Here is a 27,110-nt window from a genome sequence, read left to right as displayed (position 1 = left end):
AGCTGCCCGTGGGCCCAGGGCCTGGCGCGGCGCGGCAAGCGTCCGTGCGTGCGCGCGCGCGCGCGCGTGCATGCGTCCGAGGGATTTGCGATCAGGCGGCGCGGCGGACAGCCCCGGCGGCGGGGCGGGGGGAGTTATATTGCGGGGTCCTTCCTCGCTCACCCTGGTTCCTCTCGGAGCGGAGACGGCAAATGGCGGACTTCGATACCTACGACGATCGGGCCTACAGCAGCTTCGGCGGCGGCAGAGGGTGAGGCGAACGTGCGTGGGCCCCGGCGGGGGCTGCGGGACCGGCGGAGTCGGGGCCGTCAAGGTGGCGGCAGTCCTGCGCTCAGCCGGGGCGGCGGGAGGCGGGGGCCTGCCCGGGGGCCCGCGGAGGCCTAGGAGCGGTGCCTGGAGGGCCGGGGCCTGGAAATGGCGCGCTCGGAGACGGGGCGGCGGCGGCTGGGTGCTCGGGGTCTTGCGCGCGGGGCGGATCCCTTCCACTGCTTCCCGCCAACGACAACGTGTCGGTTTTTGCCCTGCCTCGGCCGCGGCGGCTCCCGGTGCCCGGAGACGAGCGCCCGCTTCAAGCCCCATCCCCCCTACGGTAGGACCGGCGCGGGGCTGAGCTGCGGCGCCGGGGTGCGGGCCACACGGCCTGTCCCGCTCCGGTCCTGGCCCCTTTCGCGGCCCTCCGTTGTCTGCCCGCTTTGCAGGCCCCTGGCCCCCTCGCCATGAGGCCCGCCGACTGGGGAAGGTCGGAAGCCAAGAGGAGCAATTCCCTTCCCCTTACGTGTGAGGCAGGGATTTGGCGGTTCTGGCCCGGGGATGGTACGACTCCCTGCGGGCGGGGGGAGACCATGGAAACAAATCCATCGTAGCTTCTTTGTGTTAATCTGTCTTGGGTCACAGTGCCTTGACAGGTGCTACGTGCTCTTTGGCACAATTTTATTTCTCCCTGGTTTCTCGCTCTGACCTGGAGAAGAAACCGCATTTAGTCTCGTCCTGATCGTTGTCAAATGCGGACAACTATGTATATTTGAAACACCTTGCTTAAAAGAAACATCTTTGAATAGACAGCTCTTGGTGTTTAATTCCAGGAATCTGCACTTCAAGAAAAAAATACAAGTTGCCTCGTTAGAATATAGGCTATGAACATCTTGCTATTTGTCAAGGACACACTTGGGCTTTGTGTTTTCTTGCAGAAAGGATTACTTTCCCAGGATAACACCACAATAGTACACACTGAGGTGTTCGGTCTCCTGGGGTGCAGTCCAGAAGTATCTTTGTTTGTTGAAGAATGGTCACTTTTAATACCTTGGTTTGAGAACGGCTCAAACAAAAGCTTGTTTCAGTGCAGGAGTGTAGCTAATATTCATGATACTGTAATGTGGAAGTGTGTTGGGGTAGGTGGAGCTATTGTCATTCCAAATAACATTTTATTTGCTAATAAAAAAAGAAATAAATGTTGGATGACATGAAATTATCGCCTTTGGGGTAGGTTTCTAGACATCAAATTTGTTCTCCAGTCATTTCGAAATTTAATAACTAGGGTTTTTTTTTTTTTCTAGTTCCAAAAAACGTTCACAACAGTACCCAGAAAAATTCTTAAACAGTGCGATCAATTTAAATTTTTGTTGCATTGGAACTACAATAAGGTGGCCTTGTTAAACTGAGTGTGGGGATTTAAAAAAAAATTATTCCTTCAGACACATTTGCCAGCTCTTCTGATGTCAAATTTTAACATTTGGGGAGTGCCTGGAACAATCAAAAGTAAATTTCTGTTAAGATGCTATTAATTTCAAATATCCACAGGCAAATGAAAATATTAGCCATTTGCCCCAGGTATACTCCAAAAACTGATAGGAGAGTCTTCTAGGTAGCATCATTTAAACTTCCTAATAGAAAGTCTCTTTACTGTTAAGCATCTTCTATGTCTGACTACTTGGAATTTTCTATTTTTTCATATTCATGTAAAAGTATGTAAAATACTGCTACTTTTAAAAGTAGTTTTAAAAACCTGTTGGTGAATTTATGTATTCATTTATACATATGTTTTTTGTTGTTGTTGTTTTTGTTTTCTTTTTGAAGATGGAGTTTCGCTCTTGTTGCCCAAACTGGAGTGCAATGGTGCGATCTTGGATCACTGCAACCTCTGCCTCCTGAGTTCGAGCGATTCTCCTGCCTCAGCCTCCCAAAGTGCTGGGATTACCGGCGTGAGCCACCTCGCCCGGCCTCAGCTATTACAATTTTGTCCACATGAACAGATGTCACTGCTTTACAGTGCTTAAGCATCATAGAAGATTGCCACCTATTGAAAGCAATTTTAATACTGCTTTGTTTGGTACTTGTGTAGGCACCTTCTCCCTTGTCTAAAATGCCTCAGCCAGGCTAATATATCTCACCCCTAAATCACTTGGGTCACAGGTGAAAGAAATGGTAGGCCTGAAATCTAAAAACAGTTACAATCTTAAAACATAGTTTGGTAATTATACATCCTTGTGAGTTTATTTTGTAGTTGTGTTTAATAACCAGTGCAGTTGTCAGGAAACAGTATTGAACCACTGCTTTTTTCCCCCGAGCCTATAAAGGCATGTCCCCAGCAGCCAGGGAGAGAATCAGGGATTGCATTGTTCAGCAAGCAAATCAAAACAGAATTCCAAATGATCAAGAGTTGATTGTACCAGATCTTGAATAGACTTTGTTTTGCAGTTTGCTAGATTATCTTTGTGAGGTTCCAGTTTCTCATTTGCCATTGGCAGTAAAGTGCAGAGTAATACTGATTTTACATTTCTAATTGCAACAAAGCTATGGGTACTTAGTGGAAAACCACCAATCCTGAGAATTAGGGTGGAACTTGGAGGTGGCAAGAATTGAGGTGGCTGAAATGGTGCCATCTAAAAACTGACAAAACTCCAAATTTATTCTTTATCAAGATTCAGTTAGGGAGTTTAAAATTCTTTTTTAAATAGAGATGGGTTTCACGATGTTGCCCAGGCTGGTTTTGAACTCCTGGACTCAAGCGATCCTCCCGCCTCCGTCTCCCAAAGTGTTGGGATTACAGGCATGAGCTACCACGTCCAGCCTAGGAGTTTAGAATTCTAACCTTTGAATCTTTAAGCTTAGCATCTCTGTCTAAATTTCTGAGCATATTTTTATCCAAATTTTTTATGGTGGCAAACTACACATAAAATGTGTCACTTTACCCATTTTTCAGTATACATTTCAGAGGTATTGAGTGTATTCGTAATGTACAAATCATCACCACTGTCCAGCTCCTTAACTCTTCAGCTTGTAAAACTAAAACCCTGTCCCCTTTGAATAGTAATTCCCTATTGCCCCCCTTCCCTGAGGTCCCTGGCAACCACCATTCTACTTCCTGTCTCTAAGCATATTTTAAGACTTACATATAAAGGAAGGAAAACAGTGTATAAAAACTACAGCTAGTTTTCACTGATGCTAGGGCCTGTAAAGCTGTTGAAAAGCTTATTTTAAAATGCTGTTTACCTGTCAAATGTCAAGTCGTTTGGGTTTGTTATCCTTCTTTCTTCACTCCAAGTGTTCCACTGCTTAATTCCAAACCACTATCCTCTATGAAAAGTGTTACTAGAAATACTTGGATTTGCTAAGAGGTCTCTGCTAAGAGGTTGATGCAAAAGTCCTGGCTTTGGAATAAGGCAGACCAGAGTTTTATCAGTTCAGCCATGTGTTAGTTGTGTGATCCGAAGTAAGTTCCTTCACCTCTCTGAGCCTCATTTTCCCCACGTATGAGTTAGAAACATTTATCTATCTACCTACCTACCTATCTATCTATCTATCCATCCATCCATCCTCTCCCTCTGTCACCCAGGCTGGAGTGCAGTGGCAGGCATAGCTCAGTGCAGCCTTGACCTTCTAGGCTCATGCCATCCTCCCACCTCAGCCTCCCAACTAGCTGGGACTGCAGGGTGCGCCACCACTCCCGGCTGATTTTTGTGGTTTTTTTTTGTAGAAACTGTCCTTGGCCGGGTGCGGTGGCTCAAGCCTGTAATCCCAGCACTTTGGGAGGCCGAGACGGGCGGATCACAAGGTCAGGAGATCGAGACCATCCTGGCTAACATGGTGAAACCCCGTCTCTACTAAAAAATACAAAAAACTAGCCGGGTGAGGTGGCGGGCGCCTGCAGTCCCAGCTACTCGGGAGGCTGAGGCAGGAGAATGGTGTAAACCTGGGAGGCGGAGCTTGAAGTGAGCTGAGATCCGGCCACTGCACTCCAGCCTGGGTGACAGAGCGAGACTCCGTCTCAAAAAAAAAAAAAAGAAACTGTCCTTATGTTGCCCAGGGTAGTCTCAAGCCCCTAGGCTCAAGGGATCCTCCTGCCTCAGCCTCCCAGTGTGCTGGGATTACAGGTGAGCCCAAGTACCCAGCCTACAATTTATATTTCTTCTTCTTTTTTTTTTTTTTTGGAGACGGTGTCTCGCCCATCGCCCTGGCTGGAGTGCAGTGGCACGATCTCAGCTCACTGCAAGCTCCGCCTCCCGGGTTCACGCCATTCTCCTGCCTCAGCCTCCCGAGTAGCTGGGACTACAGGCGCCCGCTACCACGCCCAGCTAATTTTTTTGTGTGTTTTAGTAGAGACGAGGTTTCACCGTGTTAGCCAGGATGGTCTCGATCTCCTGACCTCGTGATCCGCCCATCTCGGCCTCCCAAAGTGCTGGGATTACAGGCTTGAGCCGCCGCGCCCGGCCACAATTTATATTTCTGTTAGAAATTAAGCTTAGTGGCTGGGTGCAGTGGTTCACGCCTGTTTTCCCAGCACTTTGGAAGACCAAAGCAGGTGGACCACTTGTGGCCAGGAGTTCAAGACCACCCTGGCCAATGTGGCAAAACCCCATCTCTACTAAAAATACAAAAGGTAACGGGTGTGGCGGCGCATACCTGTAATCCTAGCTACTTGGGAGGCGGAGGCAGGACAATGGCTTGAACCAGGAAGGTGGAGGTTGCAGTGAGCTGAGAGCATGTCACTGCACTCCTCCAACCTGAGCGACAGAGTGAGACCGTCTCCAAAAAAAAAAAAAACAAAAAGAAAGAAAAGAAAAGAAATTAAGCTTAGTGTTCTGGAAAGACTTCACAATTTTAAGGAGTCTCCCTGGAAGCTTAGAACATAGAAAGCAGACTCTGAATGTCTGTCCAGGATCACACTCTGGTTTCCAGCTTCCCCTAGAAGGTTCAGGAGAGTATTTGCCGCCTGGTTGCTTTCGCATCATGTGTAGCTGATTAGACCTGCACACTCGGGCACAAAATGAGTGTGATTGCGTGATTTTGATAGAACCTAGTGACAGCTGTGTGTGCGTCTAAGATTTCTTTTGTGTAAGTTGAATGTTCTTTGAAGTTTCCCCGTGTCATGTTTTATGTGATTTTCCGTCTTGATCAGGACCTTCCGAAGGTGCTCAAGTGTGTGACTGCTCCATGGTTGACAAGCCTCTGGTTAAGTATGGCCCTCCAGGACAGGGCTAGGGCCTGTCACCTCCCTTTGTTCTCCACACTCTTCCCCTGTCTTTCATGTGTACTCACATTTTTGGAGCCTTCTAAATGTCTGGCTTAATAGGGTACAGCTGGTTTGTTGTACCTGCATCTGTCTCCACTCTTGGAATGTGTTACTTTGGTTGACTTTTTTGGAGCAGCCCAATCTTTGCACAGATAAGTAGTTGGAAATGGGAGGAATAATCAGATAATTCTGGATATTCATATTTGATTCTATACCATAACTCAGTAAGCAGTAGTTTCTGTGAAGGTTAGTTGCAATGTGGAACCTGAAACCTTACCAGTAAACTCTTAATACTTTTACATTAAAATTCATCATTTGACCAGGCATGGTGGCTCACTCCTGTAACCCCAGGGCTTTGGGAGGCTGAGGTGGGCGGAGCACCTGAGGTCAGGAGTCTGAGACCAGCCTGGCCAACATGACAAAATCCCATCTCTACTAAAAACACAAAAATTAGCTGGGCGTGATGGTGGGCCCCTGTAGTCGCAGCTATTTGGGAGGCTGAAGTGATAGAATCAGAATCGCTTGAACCTGGGAGGTGGAGTTTGCAGTGAGCCCAGATTGCACCACTGCTTTCCAGCCTGGGCAACAGGATGAGACCCTGTATCAAAAAAAAAAAAAAGTCACTTTATCTTGTACTGTGTCTAACTGGATCCTTTACCAGTGCATACATTTGTAATGTGTTGGTGATTTGGAAAAGTCCTGTTTACTGAGCCAGGCAGAACCATGCAGATCTTCCAAATGTTGATACCATTTTGTTATACAGTATCAAAGTCACGTTCACCATAGATGTTAGAAAAGTCTGTGAGTATTGAAAGGCTGTCAGGCTTATGTTGATGGATACAGGTTTTCTGAAACTCTTGCTTGAAAGCTTAACTTCTACCCTTGGCAACAAATACTGTTACTTTGGCCAGGCACATGTCTGTAATCCCAGTACTTTGGAAGGTCATGGCGGGAGGACACTCTAGCCCAGTCTGGACAAGGTCTTTTCAAAAATAAAATTAGCTGGGTGTGGTGGAGTATGCCTGTAGTCCCACCTACTTGGGAGGCTGAGGCTGGAGGATCACTTGAGTCCTGGAGGTTGAGGCTGCAGTGAGCAGTGATTGCACCACTGCACTCAAGTCTGGGCAACAAAGCAAGACCCTGTCGCAAAACAAACGAACAAACCCAAATACTGTTGTTTTACTTCAGGGAACAGACTAACTTCGTTTTTAAAAAACTAATACCCATGTCTGAATAACCATAGTTTGTTGTCGCTCCCTTCAGGTGAAAAATGCTGTTCTATAGAAAGAACAGCTAGTTCAGCTTGTAGCTCAAGCGCTGTTCCTGGAGCAGCCATCGTGCTTGTGTATGCAGCAGAAGTGCTTTGCGTGTTTCATAACATAGGGTATTAAAAAGTGGGTCATGATTCATTTTTACTGCTTTACCAAGGATATTCCTAATTGAAGCTGTGATTTTTCTTCCTGTTTTAAATACTTCAAGTGCATGGTGCAAAAGCATGAGTAATGCAGTTTGGTGCCCCTGCCTTGGTTTGTATTAATGCAAAGACCTGTTGTGAGATCAGTATGGGTCTTTGCTTTATAAATGTGGAATATTGTGAACCATTCTAGGAACCATATTTTAAGGCATCAGCACACTGGAGCCTATGAAGAAGAAGGTGATAGTCAGGATGGCCAGGCTCTGAAACTTCATCTTAGCAGGAAGGGCTGCGCAGCTTCAGTGTTGAGGACCTTTGAAAGAAGCCTTAGCAGCAGTGATACAGCAGCTCTTAAGTCTCTGGGACTGCTGAATGGAAGAAAGGTGTGGCCCTCGAGGCCAGAATAGGACCAAAGGATTACATCTTGGCCTTCTTCAGAGACTGCACACATGTAAAGAACTGTTGCTTGAGCTAAATAATTGTTTTTTAATAGAGACAGGGTCTCGCTGTGTTGTCCAGGCTGGTCTCAAGCTCCTGGGCTCAAGCAATCCTGCCTCGGCCTCCCAAAGTACTGAGATTACAGATGTGAGCCACTGTGCCCATCCCTAAATACTTTTTTGTTAATGGAAGAATATCAGTGGGTCTAGATTGGGCTGGAATTTTCTAGTCCTTCACTTTTCTAACATTTAAAAGTTAACGTTTTAATATGTAAACAAAGGTAGAGACTAGTATTTGGAACTCTAATGTAGCCATTATTTAGGTTTTTTTTCTCTCTCTCTTTTTTTTTTTTTTTTTTGAGACGGAGTCTCGCTCTGTCGCCCAGGCTGGAGTGCAGTGGCGCAATCTTGGCTCGCTGCAAACTCTGCCTCCCAGGTTCATGCCATTCTTCTGCCTCAGCCTCCCAAGTAGCCAGGACTACAGGCGTCTGCCACCACGCCCGGCTAATTTTTTATATTTTTAGTAGAGACGGGGTTTCACAGTGTTAGCCAGGATGGTCTCTATCTCCTGACCTCGTGATCCGCCCGCTTCGGCCTCCCAAAGTGCTGGGATTACAGGCGTGAACCACCGCGGCCATAGTTTTCTTTTTCCTGTAATAAATATACATAGCAGTTTACCATTTCAACCTCCCCACCAACCCCCCCAATCCAGGCTGGAGTGCAGCGACACAATCATGGCTCAGTATAACTGCAAACTAGCCTGGCTAGTGCTTTTTTTTTTTTTTTTTTTTTTTTTTTGAGACGGAGTCTCGCTGTGTCGCCCAGGCTGGAGTGCGGTGGCCGGATCTCGGCTCACTGCAAGCTCCGCCTCCCAGGTTTACACCATTCTCCTGCCTCAGCCTCCCAAGTAGCTGGGACTACAGGCGCCGGCCACCTCGCCTGGCTAGTTTTTTGTATTTTTTTTAGTAGAGATGGGGTTTCACTGTGTTAGCCAGGATGGTCTTGATCTCTTGACCTCGTGATCCGCCCGTCTGGGCCTCCCAAAGTGCTGGGATTACAGGGTTGAGCCACCGTGCCTGGCCTTTTTTTTTTTTTTTGGAGACGGAGACTTGCTCTGTCGCACTGGCTGGAGTGCAGTGGTGTTATTTTGGCTCACTGCAACCTCTGCCTCCCGGGTGCATGCGATTCTCCTTCCTCAGCCTCCTGAGTAGCTGGAATTAGAGGCACCTGCTATCACACTTGGCTAATTTTTTTGTATTTTTAGTAGAGGCAGGGTTCCATCATGTTGGCTAGGCTGGTTTCGAACTCGTGACCTCAAGTGATCCACCTGCTTTGGCCTCACAAAGTGCTAGGATTATAGGCTTGAGCCACCCTGCCCCGCCCCAGCTAGTTTTTTTGTTTTGTTTTTTTTTGTAGACTGGGGTCTCCCTTTGTTGCCTAAGCTGATCTTGAAGTAGCCTCAAGGGATACTCCCGTGTTGACCTCCTAAAGTGCTGGGATTGCAAACATGAGCCACCACGCCCAGCCTCAGCCATTTTTAAGTATACCGTTTAGTGGCATGGAATACCTTCATAGTGTTGTGTAACCATTGCCACTATCTAGTTCCAGAACCTTTTCATAATCCAAACAGAAACTCGATACCCATTCAACAACTCAATTCCTTTCCCAGTTTTAACCTCAAACATTTTGGCTATTTCTGTTACATCTCTCTTCCCTACTTTTGGGTGGAGGTGTGGGCTAGGATAATTTAAGGCTAATCCTAGCCACCTATCATTCTAAAATAGTTTTTATTTATTTTTTTAATTTTAATCCTCATCTTTGTGTTGGTAAATATATTACATACCTCAGAGCAATTTTTTTTTCAAATTTTATGACTACCGTAGTAGATATATAGTTTTCTTTGTTTCTTTTTTTTTTTTTCTGAGACAGTTTTGCTCTTGGTGCCCAGGCTGGAGTGCAATGGCGCGATCTCGGCTCAACAACCTCCGCCTCCTGGGTTCAAGGGATTCTCCTGCCTCAGCCTCCCGAGTAACTGGGATTACATGCATGCGCCATCACGCCCGGCAAATTTTGTATTTTTAGCAGAGACAGGGTTTCTCCATGTTGGTCAGGCTGGTCTTGAACTCTTGACCTCAGGTGATCTGCCTACCTCAGTGTCCCAAAGTGCTGGAATTACAGGCGCGAGCCACCGAGCCCAGCCTTTTTTTTTTTTTTTTTTTTTTTTTGAGACGGAGTCTCACTGTGTCTCCCAGGCTGGAGTGCAGTGGCGCGATCTCGGCTCACTGCAAGCTCCGCCCCCCGGGTTCACGCCATTCTCCCGCCTCAGCCTCCCAAGTAGCTGGGACTACAGGCGCCCGCTACCGCGCCCGGCTAGTTTTTTGTATTTTTAGTAGAAACGGGGTTTCACCATGTTAGCCAGGATAGTCTCGATCTCCTGACCTCGTGATCCACCCGCCTCGGCCTCCCAAAGTGCTGGGATTACAGGCTTGAGCCACCGCGCCCGGCCTGCCCAGTCATTTTCTTTGGTTTACGCTACTTTATCCTCCTGAGCCTTACTTTCCCCAAATGAGAGCTAGAAACTCCTCTGTTGGGAGGATTAAATGAGACGTGTCTCATAAGTTGGAGGAATGGTCTTGCCGTGTTGCCCACTTGACAAGCGATTCTCCCGCCTCAGCCTCCCAAAGTGCTGGAACTACAGGCCAGAGCCACATGCCTGTGCCCAGCCTTGAGCACTCGACCTTCTGTTGCATCTACTTACCGGATCACATCCCTGCCCTCATAACATCTACTCTTAATAACATCTCCCATAACATCATAACATCTACCACTTGCACAACACCTGGGTCACACATGGGGCCACAGGGGGTCTCAGGTCAACAGCTGAGGGCCTGAGCCCACCCGGTGGGGAGGTGGCTTTTTTTTTTTTTTTTTTTTTTTTTTGAGACAGAGTCTCACTCTGTCCCCCTGGCTGGAGTGCAGTGGCCAGATCTCAGCTCACTGCAAGCTCCGCCTCCCGGGTTCAGGCCATTCTCCTGCCTCAGCCTCCCAAGTAGCTGGGACTACAGGCGCCCGCCACCTCGCCTGGCTAGTTTTTTTTTTTTTTTTTGAGACAGAGTCTTGCTCTGTCCCCCAGGCTGGAGTGCAGTGGCGCGATCTCGGCTCACTGCAAGCTCCGCCTCCTGGGTTTACGCCATTCTCCTGCCTCAGCCTCCCGAGTAGCTGGGACTACAGGCGCCCGCCACCTCGCCCGGCTAGTTTTTTTTTTGTGTTTTTAGTAGAGACAGGGTTTCACCGTGTCAGCCAGGATGGTCTCGATCTCCTGACCTTGTGATCCACCCGCCTCGGCCTCCCAAAGTGCTGGGATTACAGGCTTGAGCCACCGCACCTGGCCCGGCTAGTTTTTTTGTATTTTTTAGTGGAGACGGGGTTTCACTGTGTTAGCCAGGATGGTCTCGATCTCCTGACCTCGTGATCCGCCCGTCTCGGCCTCCCAAAGTGCTGGGATTACAGGCTTGAGCCACCGCGCCCGGCCAACATCTACTCTTTACATTGGCTTCTTTTTATAGTTACCCTCTCAGTCTCCTTTGACACCTACAGATCTTTTCTGTCTCATCCTAAGGGTTCAGTATTGGCCCCATCTGCCATCTGGAAGTGGAGTCCCGCTTCTGTTGCCCTCTGCTGTGCCGTATATCCTGGCTCCCAACTGCTCCACCCCGGAGAGACTGTTCTCATTGCTGTCTCCTGGAATTTTTGCAGTCCTTTGCTTGTGATGTAGTTTCTCCTTTCCAAGTTATCAGCTCCTTGAGGGCAGAAACTGGGTCTTAAGTTTGTGCCTTCTCTACACTCTCTCCACCCTTCGTAGACACGCAGATATGTGGTTGATTTGAGTAAGGAAAAGTGATTTGCCTGTCAAGGATTTTAGTCACACTTGGAGCTGAGAGTGGGATTTCCTAAATTACTGAGGCTGTAATTGATTACGTTAATCTTTCATGATCAATAGACTGTCCCTAATGGGCAGTAGAAAGGACACTGCTCAGTAGTGGCAGGGAGTTTACAGCACAGACCTTGACTTCAGGTGTCCTGAATTGGCACGCTCTGCTGATCTGTTCCTGTTCTACACACACTCCTGCCAGCCTAGTGTAGCCTCAAGCCTGCCGGTCTACCCAGGAGCATGGTAGAATTGTTAAACTTTTATATAGCACTTGGTACTTATGAAATGTTTTTATGGTCAGTTTTAAACTTTATAAAATCAATATTTGAAAAATAATAGACAAGAAAACGTAGGTACAGAGGTAATTTGGCAGAGGCCCTCCGTCAAGCTAGCTAAGGTGTCAGGCGCATCTGTTCACCCGTGTTGTTACTGATGTGTAGGAAGGTGCTGAATTTCACGAAGCACAGCTTGTTTGTTTAGATAGTAATCCCCCAAACTTGAATCTCGTGAAATGCGTCAGACATTTTAGCTCAGCATTTTCTGACATTTGATTTTGTAAATGAATTGGTGGGTAACAGATCTGTGTCATCCTATGTGATGGACACCCTGGGGTTTGTGTCTCAAGTGACTGTCACACAGTGGACACTTCATCCATGCTAGCTTGAGTGAAGTCTGCCTCCATGGCCCAGCCCCGCTGCCCCCTAGTGATTTGATTGAATGGGATGAAAAGGTAAAAAGTGCCTAAGACCTGGAGAAGGGACTACATCAGGTAGGGTATGGGAATATTTAGGACTGTTTTGGTAATTATTGGAAAGTCTAGGGTATTAAGCCACTGGTGGTTTTGTGAGGCACGAGTGAGTTGAGCAATTTGGTGGGCTTTGGTGTATCTTTGCTCCAGAATTAATATCACCAGTTAGCTGTTAGGTGCTGCCATTTGGTAATATGCTAATTTTTCAAAAATGGATTGCCCCAAACTAGATTTCTCTATCTTTTCCAAAGCCAGAGCCACCTTCCTATCCTAGTGCATTTGTAGCAGTGCCCCATCATCTTAATGGCATTCACGTGGGCTTCCGATGCTCAATCAGGGGTCAAGTCTGGCCTGATCTCAGTTCCACCATTCCTCTACTCTGTAAGTTCAAGCACAATTAGCAAGCCTTCGCACCTCCATTTTCCTTACTCAGCAACTACATCAAACACTGAGAGTTTTTCATCTCTCTTCATCCTCACCCTCCTTTTTAGTTTTTATGTATATGTTACACATTTATACACAGAAACATACCTGCATATATACGCGTGTTTTATATGCCCCACACAGCTGTGAGCTGCTTACATACCAAGCAGTCTTTAACATCATTACACGTTGCTAGATGTTTAAAGTTGAGTAATGAATTTAAAGTTTTTTTTTTTAACATTCACCCTCTGTTTTTATGGTTTTCAACACGTTTATACTGTGTCTTGTTTTTCGTTTGTTTGTGTTTTGTTGTTGTTGTTGTTGTTGTTTTTGAGATGGAGTCTGGCTCTGTAGCCCAGGCTGGAGTGCAGTGACACAGTCTCAGCTCACTGCAAGCTCCACCTCAGCCTCTGAAGTAGCTTGGGATTACAAGTGTGTGCCACCACACCCAGCTAATTTTTGTATTTTTAGTAGAGACAGAGTTTCACCATGTTGGCCAGGCTGGTCTTGAACTTCTGGCATCAGGTGTTCCGTCCACCTTGACCTCCCAAAGTGCTGGGATTACAGGCATGAACCATCGCTCCTGGCTTTTTTTTTTTTTTTTTTTTTTCTATAGGAGACAGTCTCTTTCTGTCACCCAGGCTGGAGTGCAGTGGTGCCATCACAGGTCACTGCAGCAACAGCCTCCTGGGCTTAGGTGATCCTCCCATCTCAGCCTCCCAGGTAGCTTGGGACTTACAAGTGTGGACCATCACTCCCAGCTAATTTTTTGTATTTTTTATAGGGATGGGGTCTTACTGTGTTGCCCTGGCTGGTCTTGAACTGCTGACCTTAAGTGATCCTCCCACCTCAGCCTCCCAAACCGTTGGGATTACAGGCATGAGCCACTGGGCCCGACCTTATACTGTAACTCATGTATTTATTATCCAGTCCTAAATAGTGTCTTATTGAAAATATTTTAGGATTTATAGTTTTGGAGATACCAGCGATAAAGTACTATTGGGGAAGGTTATTGAAATGCAAAATAAGTCACATTTACTAGACCCAGAAAGATGGGAGAAGTGGGCAAGTAGGATGCAATTCACTTATAAACCTGTTTTCTGGTGGTCTTAGAACAGAACGTGGAACTTCCTGTTGGAAAGTACCAGAATTGTGAATTCGGAAACTTAAATTTTTTTTTTTTTTACCATCTAAGAATCATCACAGCTTGGTTGACCCTTCTACTTTAGAAACATGCTTTACTGAATAGTGTTTGTCTGCAAGACACCTGGAAGTTCTTCAGGAAGAAGTGGAATTTCCGTTGTGTTTCTAGCAGTATGTAGATGAAAGACCCAGTTGCTCTCTGAGATGTGTGTTAATATTTCCCCTGCAAAGAGGATGACTTTGAGCAGGTCTTTGGTTGTCGTGAAGGATCTCATTTATTCGAACGCATTTCCCGTTTAGAAAAAAAACCTGCAGCTGGCTGCCAGCAAATATCCTTGGAGCAGACAGGAAATGGATTAAATGTCTGTTTCAAAAAAAATCACCCCCTTAATTTTTTTTTTCCTCCTGAGTTTTCCAAACGTTTTATTTTGAAAATTTTCAAGTCTACAGTAAGGTTGAAATAATGGTACAATTAGATGATGCTGGCGAATGCAGAAGTGACTATTCTGCCCTGTTTGCGAAATCCTTGCTGTATACCTGCACACATGCCCTTTATGCTGACCTGCTTGAAAACAAATATTGGCTGTCTTGGCTTTTCACTCCTAACGACTTTAAGTCTCTCCTAGGGCATTCCCATGGCAATATCATTTTGATACAATCATCTAGTTATACTATATTCTGATTTCTTTCTTTCTTTCCTTCTTTCTTTCTTTCTTCCTTTCTTCCTTTCTTCCTTTCCTTTCTTTCCTTTCTTTCCTTCTTTCTTTTCTTTCCTTCCTTTCCTTTCCTTTTCTTTCTTTTCTTTCCTTCTTTTTGAGATGGAGTTTCGCTGTTGTTGCCCAGGCTGGAGTGCAATGGCGGGATTTTGGCTCACTGCAACCTCCGCCTCTCAGGTTCAAGCGATTCTCCTGCCTCAGTCTCCCAAGTAACTGGGATTACAGGCATGCGCCACCACACGCAGCTAATTTTGTATTTTCAGTAGAGTCGGGGTTTTACCATGTTAGGCTGATCTTGAACTCCTGACCTCAAGTGATCCACCTCAGCCTCCCAAAGTGCTGTGTTAGGATTAACTCAATTTTACAAATAAAATAAAGCTTAGAGAAGTTGAATAACTTCTCAGGGTCATATGCTAGTACGTGACAGAGGCTGGATTTAAACCAATACCTATGCAGAGTAAACAACGCTTGATACAGCTGAGGAGACGACATTGAGGTTGAAATGGATTGGTAATGCACGCCATGTATTTGAGAACCCTGTGAAGTATTGCATGAGAGTGTTATGTACGTGAGTACTTGCTGTGTAACATCTAAAATTTTTATTAGGACATTCTTAAGCCCATAATCAGGCAATAAGGAGAAATAAATAAATAAATTATTTATTTATTTATTTGAGACGGAGTCTCACTCTGTCGCCCGAGCTGAAGTGCAATGACATGATCTTGGCTCACTGCAAGCCCCGCGTCCCAGGTTCAAGCTATAGGAGAAATAATTCTATTATGTGTGAATGTGTTAAACTTAAGCAACTTCAGTAATCTTTCATCTCAGTACAGCGTTACTTCTAGACTGTCCATTTTTGTATTTCTTAGCACCACGGTGTGTGAAGGAGGGTATTTGCTTAGGTTTTAGGACATAAATACTGCAGATACAGATTCTGAGTGACTAGGAGAGAAGCAGTTGTCTTAGGAAGGTATGTTATGTTTGGATAGGGCATGGTGGCTCACATCTGTAATCCCAGCACTTTGGGAGGCTGAGGCAGGCAGATCACCTGAGGTCAGGAGTTTGAGACCAGCCTGGCCAACATGGTGAAACCCCGTCTCTACTAAAAATACACAAATTAGCCAGGTGTGGTGGCGCATGCCTGTAATCTCAGCTATTCAGGAGGCTGAGACAGGAGAATCTCTTGAACCCGGGAAGCAGAGGTTGCAGTGAGCCAAGATAACTGAGGCCTGGGCAACAGAGTGACAGTCTATCTCAAAAAAATTTTCTTTTCCTTTTTTTTTCTTTCTCTGGCCATTCTCTATAACATAGTCTTTTTTCTTTTTTTTTTTATTTGAGGCGGAGTCTCACTGTGTTGCCAGGCTGGAGTGCAGTGGCATGATCTCAGCTCACTGCAACTGCTATACCCCCGGTTCAAGCGATTCTCTTGCTTCCACCTCCCAAGTAGCTGGGACTACAGGCGTGCACCACCATGCCCAGCTAATTTTTATATTTTAGTAGAGATGGGGTTTCACCATGTTAGCTAGGATGGTCTCGATCTCCTGACCTTGGCAACTGCCTGCCTCAGCCTCCCAAACTGCTGGGATTACAGGCGTAGCCCTCACACCCAGCTATAACAGTCTTAAGGTGCATTCGAGCAGAGTGCCTCACTTGGGGTGTTGCGTTGATGGCGTAGCTCAGCAGAAGACCACTTTACTTGTTTTGCTTGTTCCACTCTGGGCACACTTGAATCCTGTTTGTCTCCCCTCATAGGTCCCGCGGCAGTGCTGGTGGCCATGGTTCCCGTAGCCAGAAGGAGTTGCCCACAGAGCCCCCCTACACAGCCTACGTAGGAAATCTACCTTTTAATACGGTTCAGGGCGACATAGATGCTATCTTTAAGGATCTCAGCATAAGGAGTATACGGCTAGTCAGAGACAAAGACACAGATAAATTTAAAGGTGAGTTTGGAGGGTTCTTATTGCATATTACTGTAAGGGGTAGGGGAGGATGGGAAGGGGTTCTAAATAAAAATAGATTTGTGAGCCAGAGGCTCCAATCAGGAAAGTATTTTAAGCATTTGCCTGGTCTACGTAGTTGAAAGAAACATAACTCTTCAACTCATAGCTTTTCAGTTCACTTAGGGGAAAATGTTTTGTACACAGTGTAGTTCGTGGAAATACATGGCGTATGCCCAGGTTTGTGAGCCTGACCTCTACAGCAGTCCTGTCTACCAGTAAAGGAGTTCCCCAGGAGAGAGAGGAATAGCGCCGAGGACTCTTAGGCACATTTCTCCTGGAATGACTCGTAGATTTTTCTTGGTAGTTATCCTGTCATCCAGTTGTCATAAAACCCAGAAGAAAAGGAGCCAGTGCTGTCAGTGTGCATTTGTAAATTTGGAGAGTGTGCTTAGGAGGACTGGCTGAGATTTCAGATGTGGTGTCTATAGGTTGTGTGTCTGTAGGGTGTGGGAGCAAAGAGCAGGAAGAAGGGATCTGAGCAGCAGTCTCCTGCCTGCAGGGCTTCCTGAAGGAAGTGTGCCTGCTTTGTAAGTGCACAATGCTAGATCCCAGGATGTTTGGCCCGCATAATCCACCCAAAAGCACATCTGTGACAAGTATGAGGTAACTTATGGCCGGGAGCTGTGCCAGCAGTCGAGAAGGCCTTGCTGACCTGGGTGGTTTTGTGTGTCGGTGGCATTCTTAATCTTTTTGACTTGAGAATCTGAAGCCACATATAGTGTGTAATCAAACAGTGAAAGCAAACATGTTAGTTACATTTGTGAAAGTAAGCTCCACCAGTTTGCTTGCTAGCAAGCATTAGGAATTAAACTTTAGGAGTGTGTGGGTGAGCCTAGCCTTTGGGCTGGTTCAGTCGCTGCAGTCTTTGGAGTTTGGCTCATAGAGGACCATCTTCACTTGAGCAGCTCTAGAAGATGAGGTCCATGATAGGGCGTCTGTTGCCTCTGTGAAGTTGGGGATAGTTTTCTCCATTATTCTCAATACTGAATCCACTTAGGGAGGAAAGCTGGGGGACATCCCTCCAGCCAAGGCAGTATTTTTTTTTTTTTGAGACGGAGTTTCGCTCTTGTTGCCCAGGCTGGAGTGCAATGGCGCGATCTCGGCTCACCGCAACCTCCGCCTCCCAGGTTCAAGAGATTCTCCTGCCTCCGCCTCCCTAGTAGCTGGGATTATAGGCATGTGCCACCACGCCCGGCTAATTTTTTATTTTTAATACAGACGGGGTTTCTCCATGTTCGTCAGGCGGGTCTCGAACTCCCGACCTCAGGTGATCTGCCCGCCTCGGCCTCCCAAAGTGCTGGAATTACAGGCATGAGCCACTGTGCCCGGCCTCCAAGGCAGTATGTGGTTCACACATAGTTGGTAAACAGGGAAAGTTTGGACTCAGGCCTTCAAAGCACTTGCAGTCTAGTGGGCTTCAAAGGTGAAGTGTGACCTGGACGACGACTGACGGTGCCCACACTCCGAGACCCCTGTCACCCTCGCTGAGCCTAGGGTAACTCTACAGGTAGTGGTTGCAGATTCTCTCAACGTTACCTGGACTCATCAAGCAACAACTAATCAAACTCTCCATAGAGGCACATCAATCGTAGGGTCCAAGAGATCACCCGAGTCACCTTCAACCAAATGCTCCTGCATCCCTACACCCAACTGCCAACCTCAGACCCTGACTACGCCCCCTAACAGCGGGAAGCAGCCAGACAGACCACGGCGCCCTAAATTCTTATAATCAATAAGAGGTTGGACTGTTTGGGTGAGGGGGAAGGGACAAGATGGAGGAAGGTGAACAAGATGGAGCAATCCCTGTTGTTTCCGGGTTCCTCATCACAGATTTTCCCGCGCCGGGGAAAGAACCAAATCAACTGAGCATGCGCAGAGTGCCGTCAAGCCGGGGACACCGAAATTCAAGAAGCCACTCCTACACACACGCCCCAAACTCCTCCCCTTCCAGCTCCCAGGCATAAAAGCCCACTGGCGGCAGCGTGACTTCTTCGGCCCCCGCATTTGTGGACTGGAGAACATCACCTGAGAGCGCCGGCGCGACTTCCCTGGCCCCCCACACCTGAGGACCAGAGAACCTCGCCCGAGAGTGTGTGCATATTTGCAATAAAAAGACTGCCACTTTCTTACGTTAAAAAAAAAAAAAGTGAAGTGTGATTAATAAGTTATTATACAGGGCAAGGATGCTGGGGGAGAGGGCATGCAGCGTGCAGTGCCAGCATCTGGGGAGTAATGAACTGGATTGAGACTGCAGACAGCAAGGAAGGGGCAATGTCAGACCCCTGGCATCAGGGACACAGGTTGTCAGTAACATGTACTTGGACCTAGGCCATCTGTCTTTTAATTAACATTCAGAGAAGAATGCCCTGGTTACCAAGGATGTGTTTTCAGCCTTGTGAAGCAAATTTGATATCAACTACCTGAGTAGTAAGTTAAATCGGCACTTTAAGCCTCTTTCTTCAAAGCATTTTGGGTACCAAATTTGAAATCTATGAAACCTCATCCTCACTTAGATTAAATAGTCATTCAGGAGTCAGAAGAGCTCTGCAAATGGCCTGAGAAAGGTTTGAATATTATGGTTAAAATATTCAAGAAGAAAGCTTTCTAGAAATGCAGCTGCTATTTCAGTGCATGTTCAGTTAGCATTTTCTGACTGATAGAATAGAATTGAGAGGGAGGAATGCCAGTCAGGTTCTATCTGCTGATAGTAAAGTGTGCTTCTTCAGGCTCTCCTAGTCTGCCAGCATCTAGACAACAGATTGGTAGTTGTGATGTGGAGAAATAGTATGAATAGATCTTCCCACATCTATAACCCAGAATTACTTGAGGAAATCGGGGTTTTTTTCTTTTCCAGGATTCTGCTATGTAGAATTCGATGAAGTGGATTCCCTTAAGGAAGCCTTGACATACGATGGTGCAGTAAGTATCCTCAGGTTTTCTCTGTCAGAACAGTTGAGATTCTCTTCTTTGCCAATACTTACACTATTTTCCCCTTATCATTAGCTGTTGGGCGATCGGTCACTTCGTGTGGACATTGCAGAAGGCAGAAAACAAGACAAAGGTGGCTTTGGATTCAGAAAAGGAGGACCAGATGACAGAGGTGATTGGTTCTTCTAAGCTGAACATAAAGACTTACAGTATGCCTACCAGTTCCAACTCGTTCCTAGTAGAACTCGATTATCTCATTATAATCATATAATCGATATGATAGGTTCTTGTGAGCTTTTAAAAGTTTGCGTAAAATCCTAGAAAGAACGGCTGATGCTTCTGCAAGCCTGGTTTTTGTTTTGTTTTGGTTTGGTTTTTTTCTGTTGGAAGCAAAAACTCTTAAAATGATTTCACTGAACCTTCCACCACATGAGTTGTATGTCTTCCAAATGAATTTTTCCATGTTTGCGCAGCAAGGTAATGACACGACCTCAACTTTATCTTTTTTGTGTATCCTCAGGAATGGGTAGCTCTCGAGAATCTAGAGGTGGATGGGATTCCCGGGATGACTTCAATTCTGGTATCAGTATTTAAAGCATCACCACTTAATTTTTCCTAGGGGCCTTGCTGCTGCTCTCTGTTTCTTGTGAGTTGTTCGCCTGGCCGGACTACTTATTTAGTTGCTTTAACAAACAACTCTCCTGCAAGGTGCCCAGGCATGCAAGTAAGCCTCTGTGAGAGCCTGTGGGGGCAGGACTTGAAGGTTCCACACTGTGGGCAGATGAGCCCCACGCACGTTGTGTGGTCACCTTTGTTAGCCTGCAGCTCCTGGGTCCTCGATCTCACTCAGCAGTCTTTCTCAGACTCTAGCCCAGGGAAACTCCTCTGTGGTTTTGTGTATGGCACCAAGAGAAGTACTGTTCCTTCTAGAAAACATAGGATAGAGGTTTGGGCTCTTACATGGTAAAAGGTCGTCCTGATGGCCTATTTTTTTCTTGGAGGATTGTGGGGAGGTCCAGTCCCTTCATGGTGGACATGATCCATGTCGCCGTTCTCTCTCTCAGGCAACCCGGGCAGACCAGCTGGTGTCGTAGCATAAAGCGTCAGTCCGCGCGCCAGGTGTCTGCTCTGCAGGGTGATTTTCAGCATTTTTTTCATCTCTACTTTCTGTTTTTTAATTACAAAAGGATAAATTTTTAAAATATATATATAATAAAAACTTCAGTCATAACACAGAAAGGTAGGAAAAGAGAAATAAATTTGTTTTCTTTACCACAAACTTGGGATGTGCTCTCATACTGTGCTGTATAGAATGTCAGCACCGTCCCCCAATCAAAACAAAACTGGTGTAAAGTAATGGGTAAGTATGGGAGGGACTGGTGCACGCTGTCTTGTGAGTCTGAGATTTTTAAAAACTCAGCTTTGGCTAAACAGGTGACTATCTGTTGAATAATTCTGTAGCCAGTCAGAAATGAGCTTATTCATAAAAGTGCAGTATGGTGGAGTCAGTCTGTAATTTTATGTATAAGCTGGTCTCTGACTGAAACGTGCAGCAGCTGTCCTCTCAGAGCCAACCAGCAGCTCCAGGCACGGCCTTTCCCTGCCAGTTTGGTATTCCAGGTACTATAGACGTTGCCCACATACTAACGTCTTTCTACCCTTGGCTTAGCCTGGCCACTGGCGCTCAAGCAGAGACACAGCAAACACGGCCATGGCCTTGCTGCCACCAGTTCCAATGGGAACTGCAGTGTTTTGGTGACATCTCAAACCTGATGTGGGCTCACTCAATGGAGTAATGGCTAATTTGATACTTTATACGTTATTTGTGAGAGTAGATATTTTTTACTTTTTAATAGGATGGTGCTGTTTTTTTTAGTGAAACGTGCTCATTGTGAAAAACAAAATAGAGCAACAGAAAAGTACAAAGAAAGCAAAAACATTTCACCATCAGAAATAGCCAGTGTTAAACTAAGCTTTGTAAAGAAAACTCCGAAGATTCTCAGGAATATTTTGCTTCCTAGAAACCCACCAACAGATGTGATGAGAGATCTTGTTCATGGCAGACCTCTGCTTTCCTGCTTAATTTCCCACTGCTTAGTTCCTTGGTGTTAATGCACACCGATATTTGTCTCTGCTGGGCTCTTGTGCACCATCACGCACCTGGACACACAAGTAGCAGTTGTGTTCATCTGCTTCACCAGCGTGGTGTGAGCTGATTTGTTTCATGCTGGACATTGATGGTGGAAATCATTTAATCTCATAGTAAAGGGTGTAAACTTTGTACTCAACGTGGAAAGGTACACTTCACAGTTTAGTTTGGGGGAAGCGTGAAGCTAAATGTTGGAATACTGACTAGGCTTGTTCACTGAACTGTGTCATGTGGTGGGTAAAAGACTGTAAAGGACCTTATACTCGACTGTATGCCTCCCAGTGTATTTCCCCTAAAGCAGTGCACCTATTGGTCCACATCTGTTTAGACTTGTTTTCATTACTTGGTTTGTCAAAATTGATGTTATTTAACTCAGTCTCTGAACTGGGTGTGAGATCCCCGATTGGTTTCCAAAACCCTTGCCACCTTTAAAGAATAGAAATCGGCCCCCCCGGGGGGGGGTGATGCAGTCAGCGCTCATCCTTGGAGGTGGTTCTGTGGAGTTGCTAGAACACTGAATGAGGCACTGTGGCACTGCTCCTGTGCGCCTCGGATCACATTTTCGTCAGCTGATCATACCTAACATTGCTTTATATGACTTTCTTTTTTTTTTTTGAGACTGAGGCTCACTGTTGCCCAGGCTGGAGTGCAGTGGCGTGATTTCGGTTCACTGCAAGCTCCGCCTCCCGGGTTCAAGCGATTCTCCTGCCTCAGCCTCCCAAGTAGTTGGGACTACAGGCACCCACCACCAAGCCCAGCTAATTTTTATATTTTAAATAGAAACGGGGTCTCTCCATGTTGGTCAGGCTGGTCTCAAACTCCCGACCTCAGGTGATCTGCCCACCTTGGCCCCCCAAAGTGCTGGGATTACAGACATGAGCCACCGCGCCCGGCCTATGTGACCTTCATTTTAAAGACGCCTCATTTAATGTTAGTGTTGATTTATTTAGTAGTGTTAACATTGAACTCAGGGCCAGCTATAGTAAATAGTCTGTGATGCCATCATTTCAGCCTGTTAGAAAGCTTGTCCCACGCCGGTTTTGTCTGTAAGGCACCTCACAGCCAGCCTGCACTTAGGAACAGCAGACGGCACCTCACACTGCACCTGGGGCCACTTTAGACAGCGATGTCACCGGAAAAAACCCAACACTCATCATGAAAAGACTTGACGGTTAAGAACTGAAACAAGCAAGAGCGTTGTCTTTTTCTGCCTCAGCTGGGATTGTCGCATCTCTGCAGGTCCAGGACTGATTGCAGAAATGCCGCTGGTATCCAGCTTGGGATTAAACATGAATTTTAGCAACTGGGTGGGTTTGCAAATATGGAATCTGTGGATAATGAGGATGACTGTATAGTGCATACCGTGGGCTCTGAGCGTTCTTCTCAAAGAGGAGCTCCCTGAAAGCTTGGAGCCTTGGCACCACACTTGCAGAGTAGCAGCAGCCACCCCTGAGTGTGCAACCAACAGCAGCAAGCTCATTTGTTTAATTACGGTTTAACTTCTTTTTGCCAGTTTTTTTTTTTTTTTTTCCCCCTTGAAACAGAGTCTCACTTCATCACCCAGGCTGGAGTGTAATGGCGCGATCTCAACTCACTGCGCCCTCCACCTTCTGGGTTCGAGTGATTCTCCTGCCTCAGCCTCCTGAGTAGCTGGAACCCCAGGCATGCACCACCATGTCTAGCTAATTTTTGTGTTTTTGTAAGGACTGAGTCTCCCTGTGTTGCTGAGTCTGGTCCTGAACTCCTGAACTCAAGTGATCCTCCCACTCGGCCTCCCACAGTGCTGAGATTACAGTCGTGAACCGCTCTTTTTACTAAATTTTAACCTCAGTAGTTATACAGTTAAAAGTTTAGATTTCACTTAAGTACAAGCCTAAAGGCCCCTTAAGACCATTGAGAAAATACTCTTTGCTCCTACACACCAGTGAGAATTCCAGCATTTCTAAAAGAGATGCAGTTTACTTCTGCCAAGAGCCCACTTAGCAGGCACACAAATGAATGGGGAAAGAACGCTTTGCCCCTGAGGAGGCGCTGGTGGGGGTGAGGCCCTGTGCTCTCTGCTCATGCCCCTCTGTAGGACATGGCCAATTTTGGGGATAATTGCTTTGTTTACCACACGGGTGCTTTGCTTGTAGAATGGCCCACACCTGAAATGCAGCCAAAACAGGAAAATGGGGACTTTGTATTTTTATTTTGTCTTCATATAGCTTTTTCTTGTGATTTTTGTGTTCTAAGTTGTAAATACTTCTGAATTTCAGGTTTATCTTATAAAATAACTGTATGGATTTATATTAGAAAATAGGATTCAACCTGCTTTGAGGCTTTCTTGTTTTGCTTTAAGCCATATTAAAATACAGTTTCGTGGTATTAATATTTTTCTACTTTTCCTGCAGGCTGAGCATGTAAACAGCTCATTTGTTTGCTCTCCTAAGATCCTGATTCCTTTTGCTTTGGGAAGTCTGTTAGCACTGCCAGTACTCCACATTGGCATTTGGACCCATTTTTAACACACTTTTATTTTGGAGATACTTCAGATACTGGACAAACTAAAGAATTTAAAATTAAACTCAAACAATTCCCAGAATGTTATTCTATAAGCAGCTTGGAGACGATAGTTTGAAAAGTATTTCAATGTCCTGTTTCTTCCTCAGGCTTCAGGGATGACTTCTTAGGGGGCAGGGGAGGTAGTCGCCCAGGTGACCGGCGAACAGGCCCCCCCATGGGCAGCCGCTTCAGAGATGGCCCTCCCCTCCGCGGATCCAACATGGATTTCAGAGAACCCACAGAAGGTACGGGCTCGTGTGTCAGTGGAGGGCATCTTGTCCTGATGGGATCATCAGGTTCACACCCCATGGGGACTTGGCATTCCTGTGGCACACACTCCACGTTCACAGAGTTGTCGGCATAATAGATCCCTGTGTTCTCTAGAATAGCAAGTTCACTTTGGTCATTAGAGCGTCTGCTGATGGGGTAGCAGGCCAGGTGAATTTTAGAAAGTGGGCTGGGTTGCTGACAGCAACATCAGCGTGATCGTTTTGCTGGATGTGGAATGGGATCCACACTCTGACGAACTCTGCTTTTTCTCCTCCAGAGGAAAGAGCACAGAGACCACGACTCCAGCTTAAACCTCGAACAGTCGCGACTCCCCTCAATCAAGTAGCCAATCCCAACTCTGCTATCTTCGGGGGTGCCAGACCTAGAGAGGAAGTCGTTCAAAAGGAGCAAGAATGAGCCTGCGGCTGGGAGGGAATGGGGCGTGGGCGGTTAGAGCAGGACCACAGCCTGGTGAGTCCCCGGGCAGCCGTCCTGCAGCCGCCACTCCCGCACCTGCCATTGGCCTCCTCACAGCGGAAACACAGCTTGTGAGTGCATGTCAGCTGTTAACAAGTGGTTTTTAGTACATTCTGGGCTTTGCTGTATCTATCTAGTGCCTGTTTGTGCGTTTTTTTCTTTCTTCCGCTGCTTCCCCATTTTCCTTCTGTCCTTTTCCTCCTGCTCCTTGTTTTCCCAGCAGCACATGGGGTTCCTTGGAGGAGCGGAGGTGGCCGCCGTCAGCGGGGGGCGTTTGGGCTGCGGTGCTGCATCATTTTTCTCCTTTGCTTTCTCGTTTTACTTTAGACAGTGGCCCAACTCCAGGCGTTTCCTTTCATTTCCTCAGTGCTTCTCTTCTCACCTGCATGTTGAGTTCTGTATTGCTGGGGCTTCCAACAAAAACCAGAGTCACTGACAGGGAACGGCAGGGACCTTGTTGGTATCTGGCTGTGATGGATAAAGAGAATCGGAGGCACCTTGTTTTCACAACTAGGATAAAAGTATCTGCAAGGTCCTTTCCATTCCTATTTGGAGGGAGTCCTGGCTCCATGGCCCCCTCCCCAGTGAACTGTCCAAGCAGATAGGCTCACACGAGAAACAGACTGAAAGTGGGGGCCATAGAAGAGCGGTATGGAGTCCACGGAGAAGATACAGTGAATGCTTGCATGCATTCACACGTGTTTGTTACTGCTCTTTCGAGGCGATGGTCCAGCTAGTTCACTCCTTTCACCGGGCGCGGTCAAGGCTCCCCTCTGTGGCAGGGTGCAGCGAACGGCCAGCTGGGTTCTTTTCTGCTGGGCCAAGGCGCTTTGGGGGTGGAGGGGGTGGTGCTGGCGCTGCGCTGGGCTGACTGCAGCGCTGACGCGGCGTTTCCCCCCATCCCTGTTGCCTGTGTGTTTGTGTTGATCTGTTCCTAGTATAGGCAACATAATGAGATACTGTGCTTCCCACCTCCCCTTCAGTTCAGAGCCAAAATGGGTCTAGAATCTGGCACTTTACTCATTTCCTTTGATTAAATTAAATTGTACTATGCAGAGCTGTCAGGAACCTTCTGATAGCCGTAGAAGGACTGCAGCTGTCTAGGTCTGTGGCCACATCTTGGGGACACACTGGATTGTTCCCATGTGCAGAGTTCAGCACTTACCTGGGAGTGCTAGGGGTTAGGCTTTTGAGCTTGAACGTCTGTGTGTGAACAGATGAAAAATCCTTCAGTACCCAAGTCCCAGTCTGTCCTATGGGGAGCAGTTTGGGGGTGGCGGGCAGCAGGAGCCTGGGAAAGAGGCCCTCGCCAGGTGATGGCCAGGCCAGGGTGGCCTGGGGCGCCCAGAGGAGTGTGCTTAGTAGTTGGTCACCAGCTGTCACCCTTGGCTTTTCCTACTGTGTCTTTGTTAAAAGGCCTCAGCAATCCACAGAACTCACTCTCTCCTTCCTTCCACCTGTCAGCTTCTCTGCTTCCAAGATAAGAACCATTTGTGTAACACCAATACTCAACTTCAGAAAGACATGCATTATGTGGTTGCAATCAACCCCGATGCTTTCAGATGACCTACTTACATCTTCAGTGTGGATAAGATAAAGAACAAAACAAATGCATCTAAACCTCTGGGCAATCCAGTTGACTTTTAAATGTAAGAATGGAATTCCAAACACTTAACACATTCAGCTATATGACAGAAAGTAAATCTATGGATATGGTATTTTGTGAATGATCTTTTAAATAAAAGAAAACCTTACATAATATTTAATGCTTGCCTTTATTTTTGAGTTCTTTTTAGCTGCTCATGGAATGTAACAATTTTAAATTTGGGAAGCCCCACTGAAATGGAAGAGTCTACTGTAATTTTAATTCTGGGATGAGTGAAGTTATTTTAAAAGCTGGTGATGATTAGAAATAGGATGCCAGTTTTTTCCCCTCACTTGCTAAAAATGTCCTTTTTCCAACCAGGCAGAAACCTTGAAAGTCTGGCTGTTATTGGTTAGGTAAAGGAGCATCATTTTTTTTTCCCAAGATGGAAGAAATCAAGCATTTACACAACATGTGGCTTTCTTTTAACAACTGCTTGTAAACGAGATGTTAGGTGCCCCTCATGGCTAGGAGGGCTGCTGCTTCCTGACAAGCAGATCCTGATTCTGGGGAGGTGCTTCTGTACTTTTGCCGTTGGGTAGTGTTAAAATTGACTTAGTAGACAAGAGCTGAGTGGGCAAGGTGCGGGGCATGGGTGCATGTTTGGCAAAGCCCTGGCTGGCTTGGGAAGGGCCTGGCCAAGGCAGACCTCGCCTACCTTGAGGTAGGAGCATTGTCCAGTAATGGAGGGCCCTGGACCACGACTCAATTTTAGTAAGGTGGGCAGGTGCTGTTCAGGTGGGGGCCTAGAGTAACTCTCCTGCCTCAACTGCTTC

General features: G+C 46.6%; 1 protein-coding gene across 2 annotated transcripts; it reads left to right on the top strand.

Moving 5' to 3' along the window:
- On the top strand, nucleotides 1–26,455 carry EIF4H (eukaryotic translation initiation factor 4H). Of its 2 annotated transcripts, XM_025378077.1 has the most exons (7): nucleotides 1–250; nucleotides 16,074–16,261; nucleotides 19,176–19,240; nucleotides 19,325–19,421; nucleotides 19,770–19,829; nucleotides 24,050–24,187; nucleotides 24,490–26,455. In XM_025378077.1, exons 1-7 carry the CDS (start codon nucleotides 192–194, stop codon nucleotides 24,627–24,629), a joined length of 747 nt encoding a protein of 248 aa, XP_025233862.1. In that variant the 5' UTR covers nucleotides 1–191; the 3' UTR covers nucleotides 24,630–26,455. The 2 variants fall into 2 exon arrangements, with proteins under 2 accessions (XP_025233862.1, XP_025233863.1); XM_025378078.1 differs by lacking the exon at nucleotides 19,770–19,829.
- The last annotated feature ends 655 nt before the right edge of the window (nucleotides 26,456–27,110 follow it).

The sequence above is a fragment of the Theropithecus gelada genome, chromosome 3 (assembly GCF_003255815.1).
Source record: "Theropithecus gelada isolate Dixy chromosome 3, Tgel_1.0, whole genome shotgun sequence".
Classification (NCBI taxonomy): domain Eukaryota; kingdom Metazoa; phylum Chordata; class Mammalia; order Primates; family Cercopithecidae; genus Theropithecus; species Theropithecus gelada.
The sequence above is the reverse complement of the archived record's forward strand: the minus strand, read 5'-3'. Positions and strand labels throughout refer to the sequence as shown.

Excerpts from the sequence above, each read along its gene's own strand:
- EIF4H (XM_025378077.1), top strand. The coding sequence starts at position 192 with ATGGCGGACTTCGATACCTACGACGATCGGGCCTACAGCAGCTTCGGC. Across the intron at positions 251-16,073 it reads AGCTTCGGCGGCGGCAGAGG|GTCCCGCGGCAGTGCTGGTG; the intron begins GTGAGGCGAACG and ends CTCCCCTCATAG. Across the intron at positions 24,188-24,489 it reads TTTCAGAGAACCCACAGAAG|AGGAAAGAGCACAGAGACCA; the intron begins GTACGGGCTCGT and ends TTTCTCCTCCAG.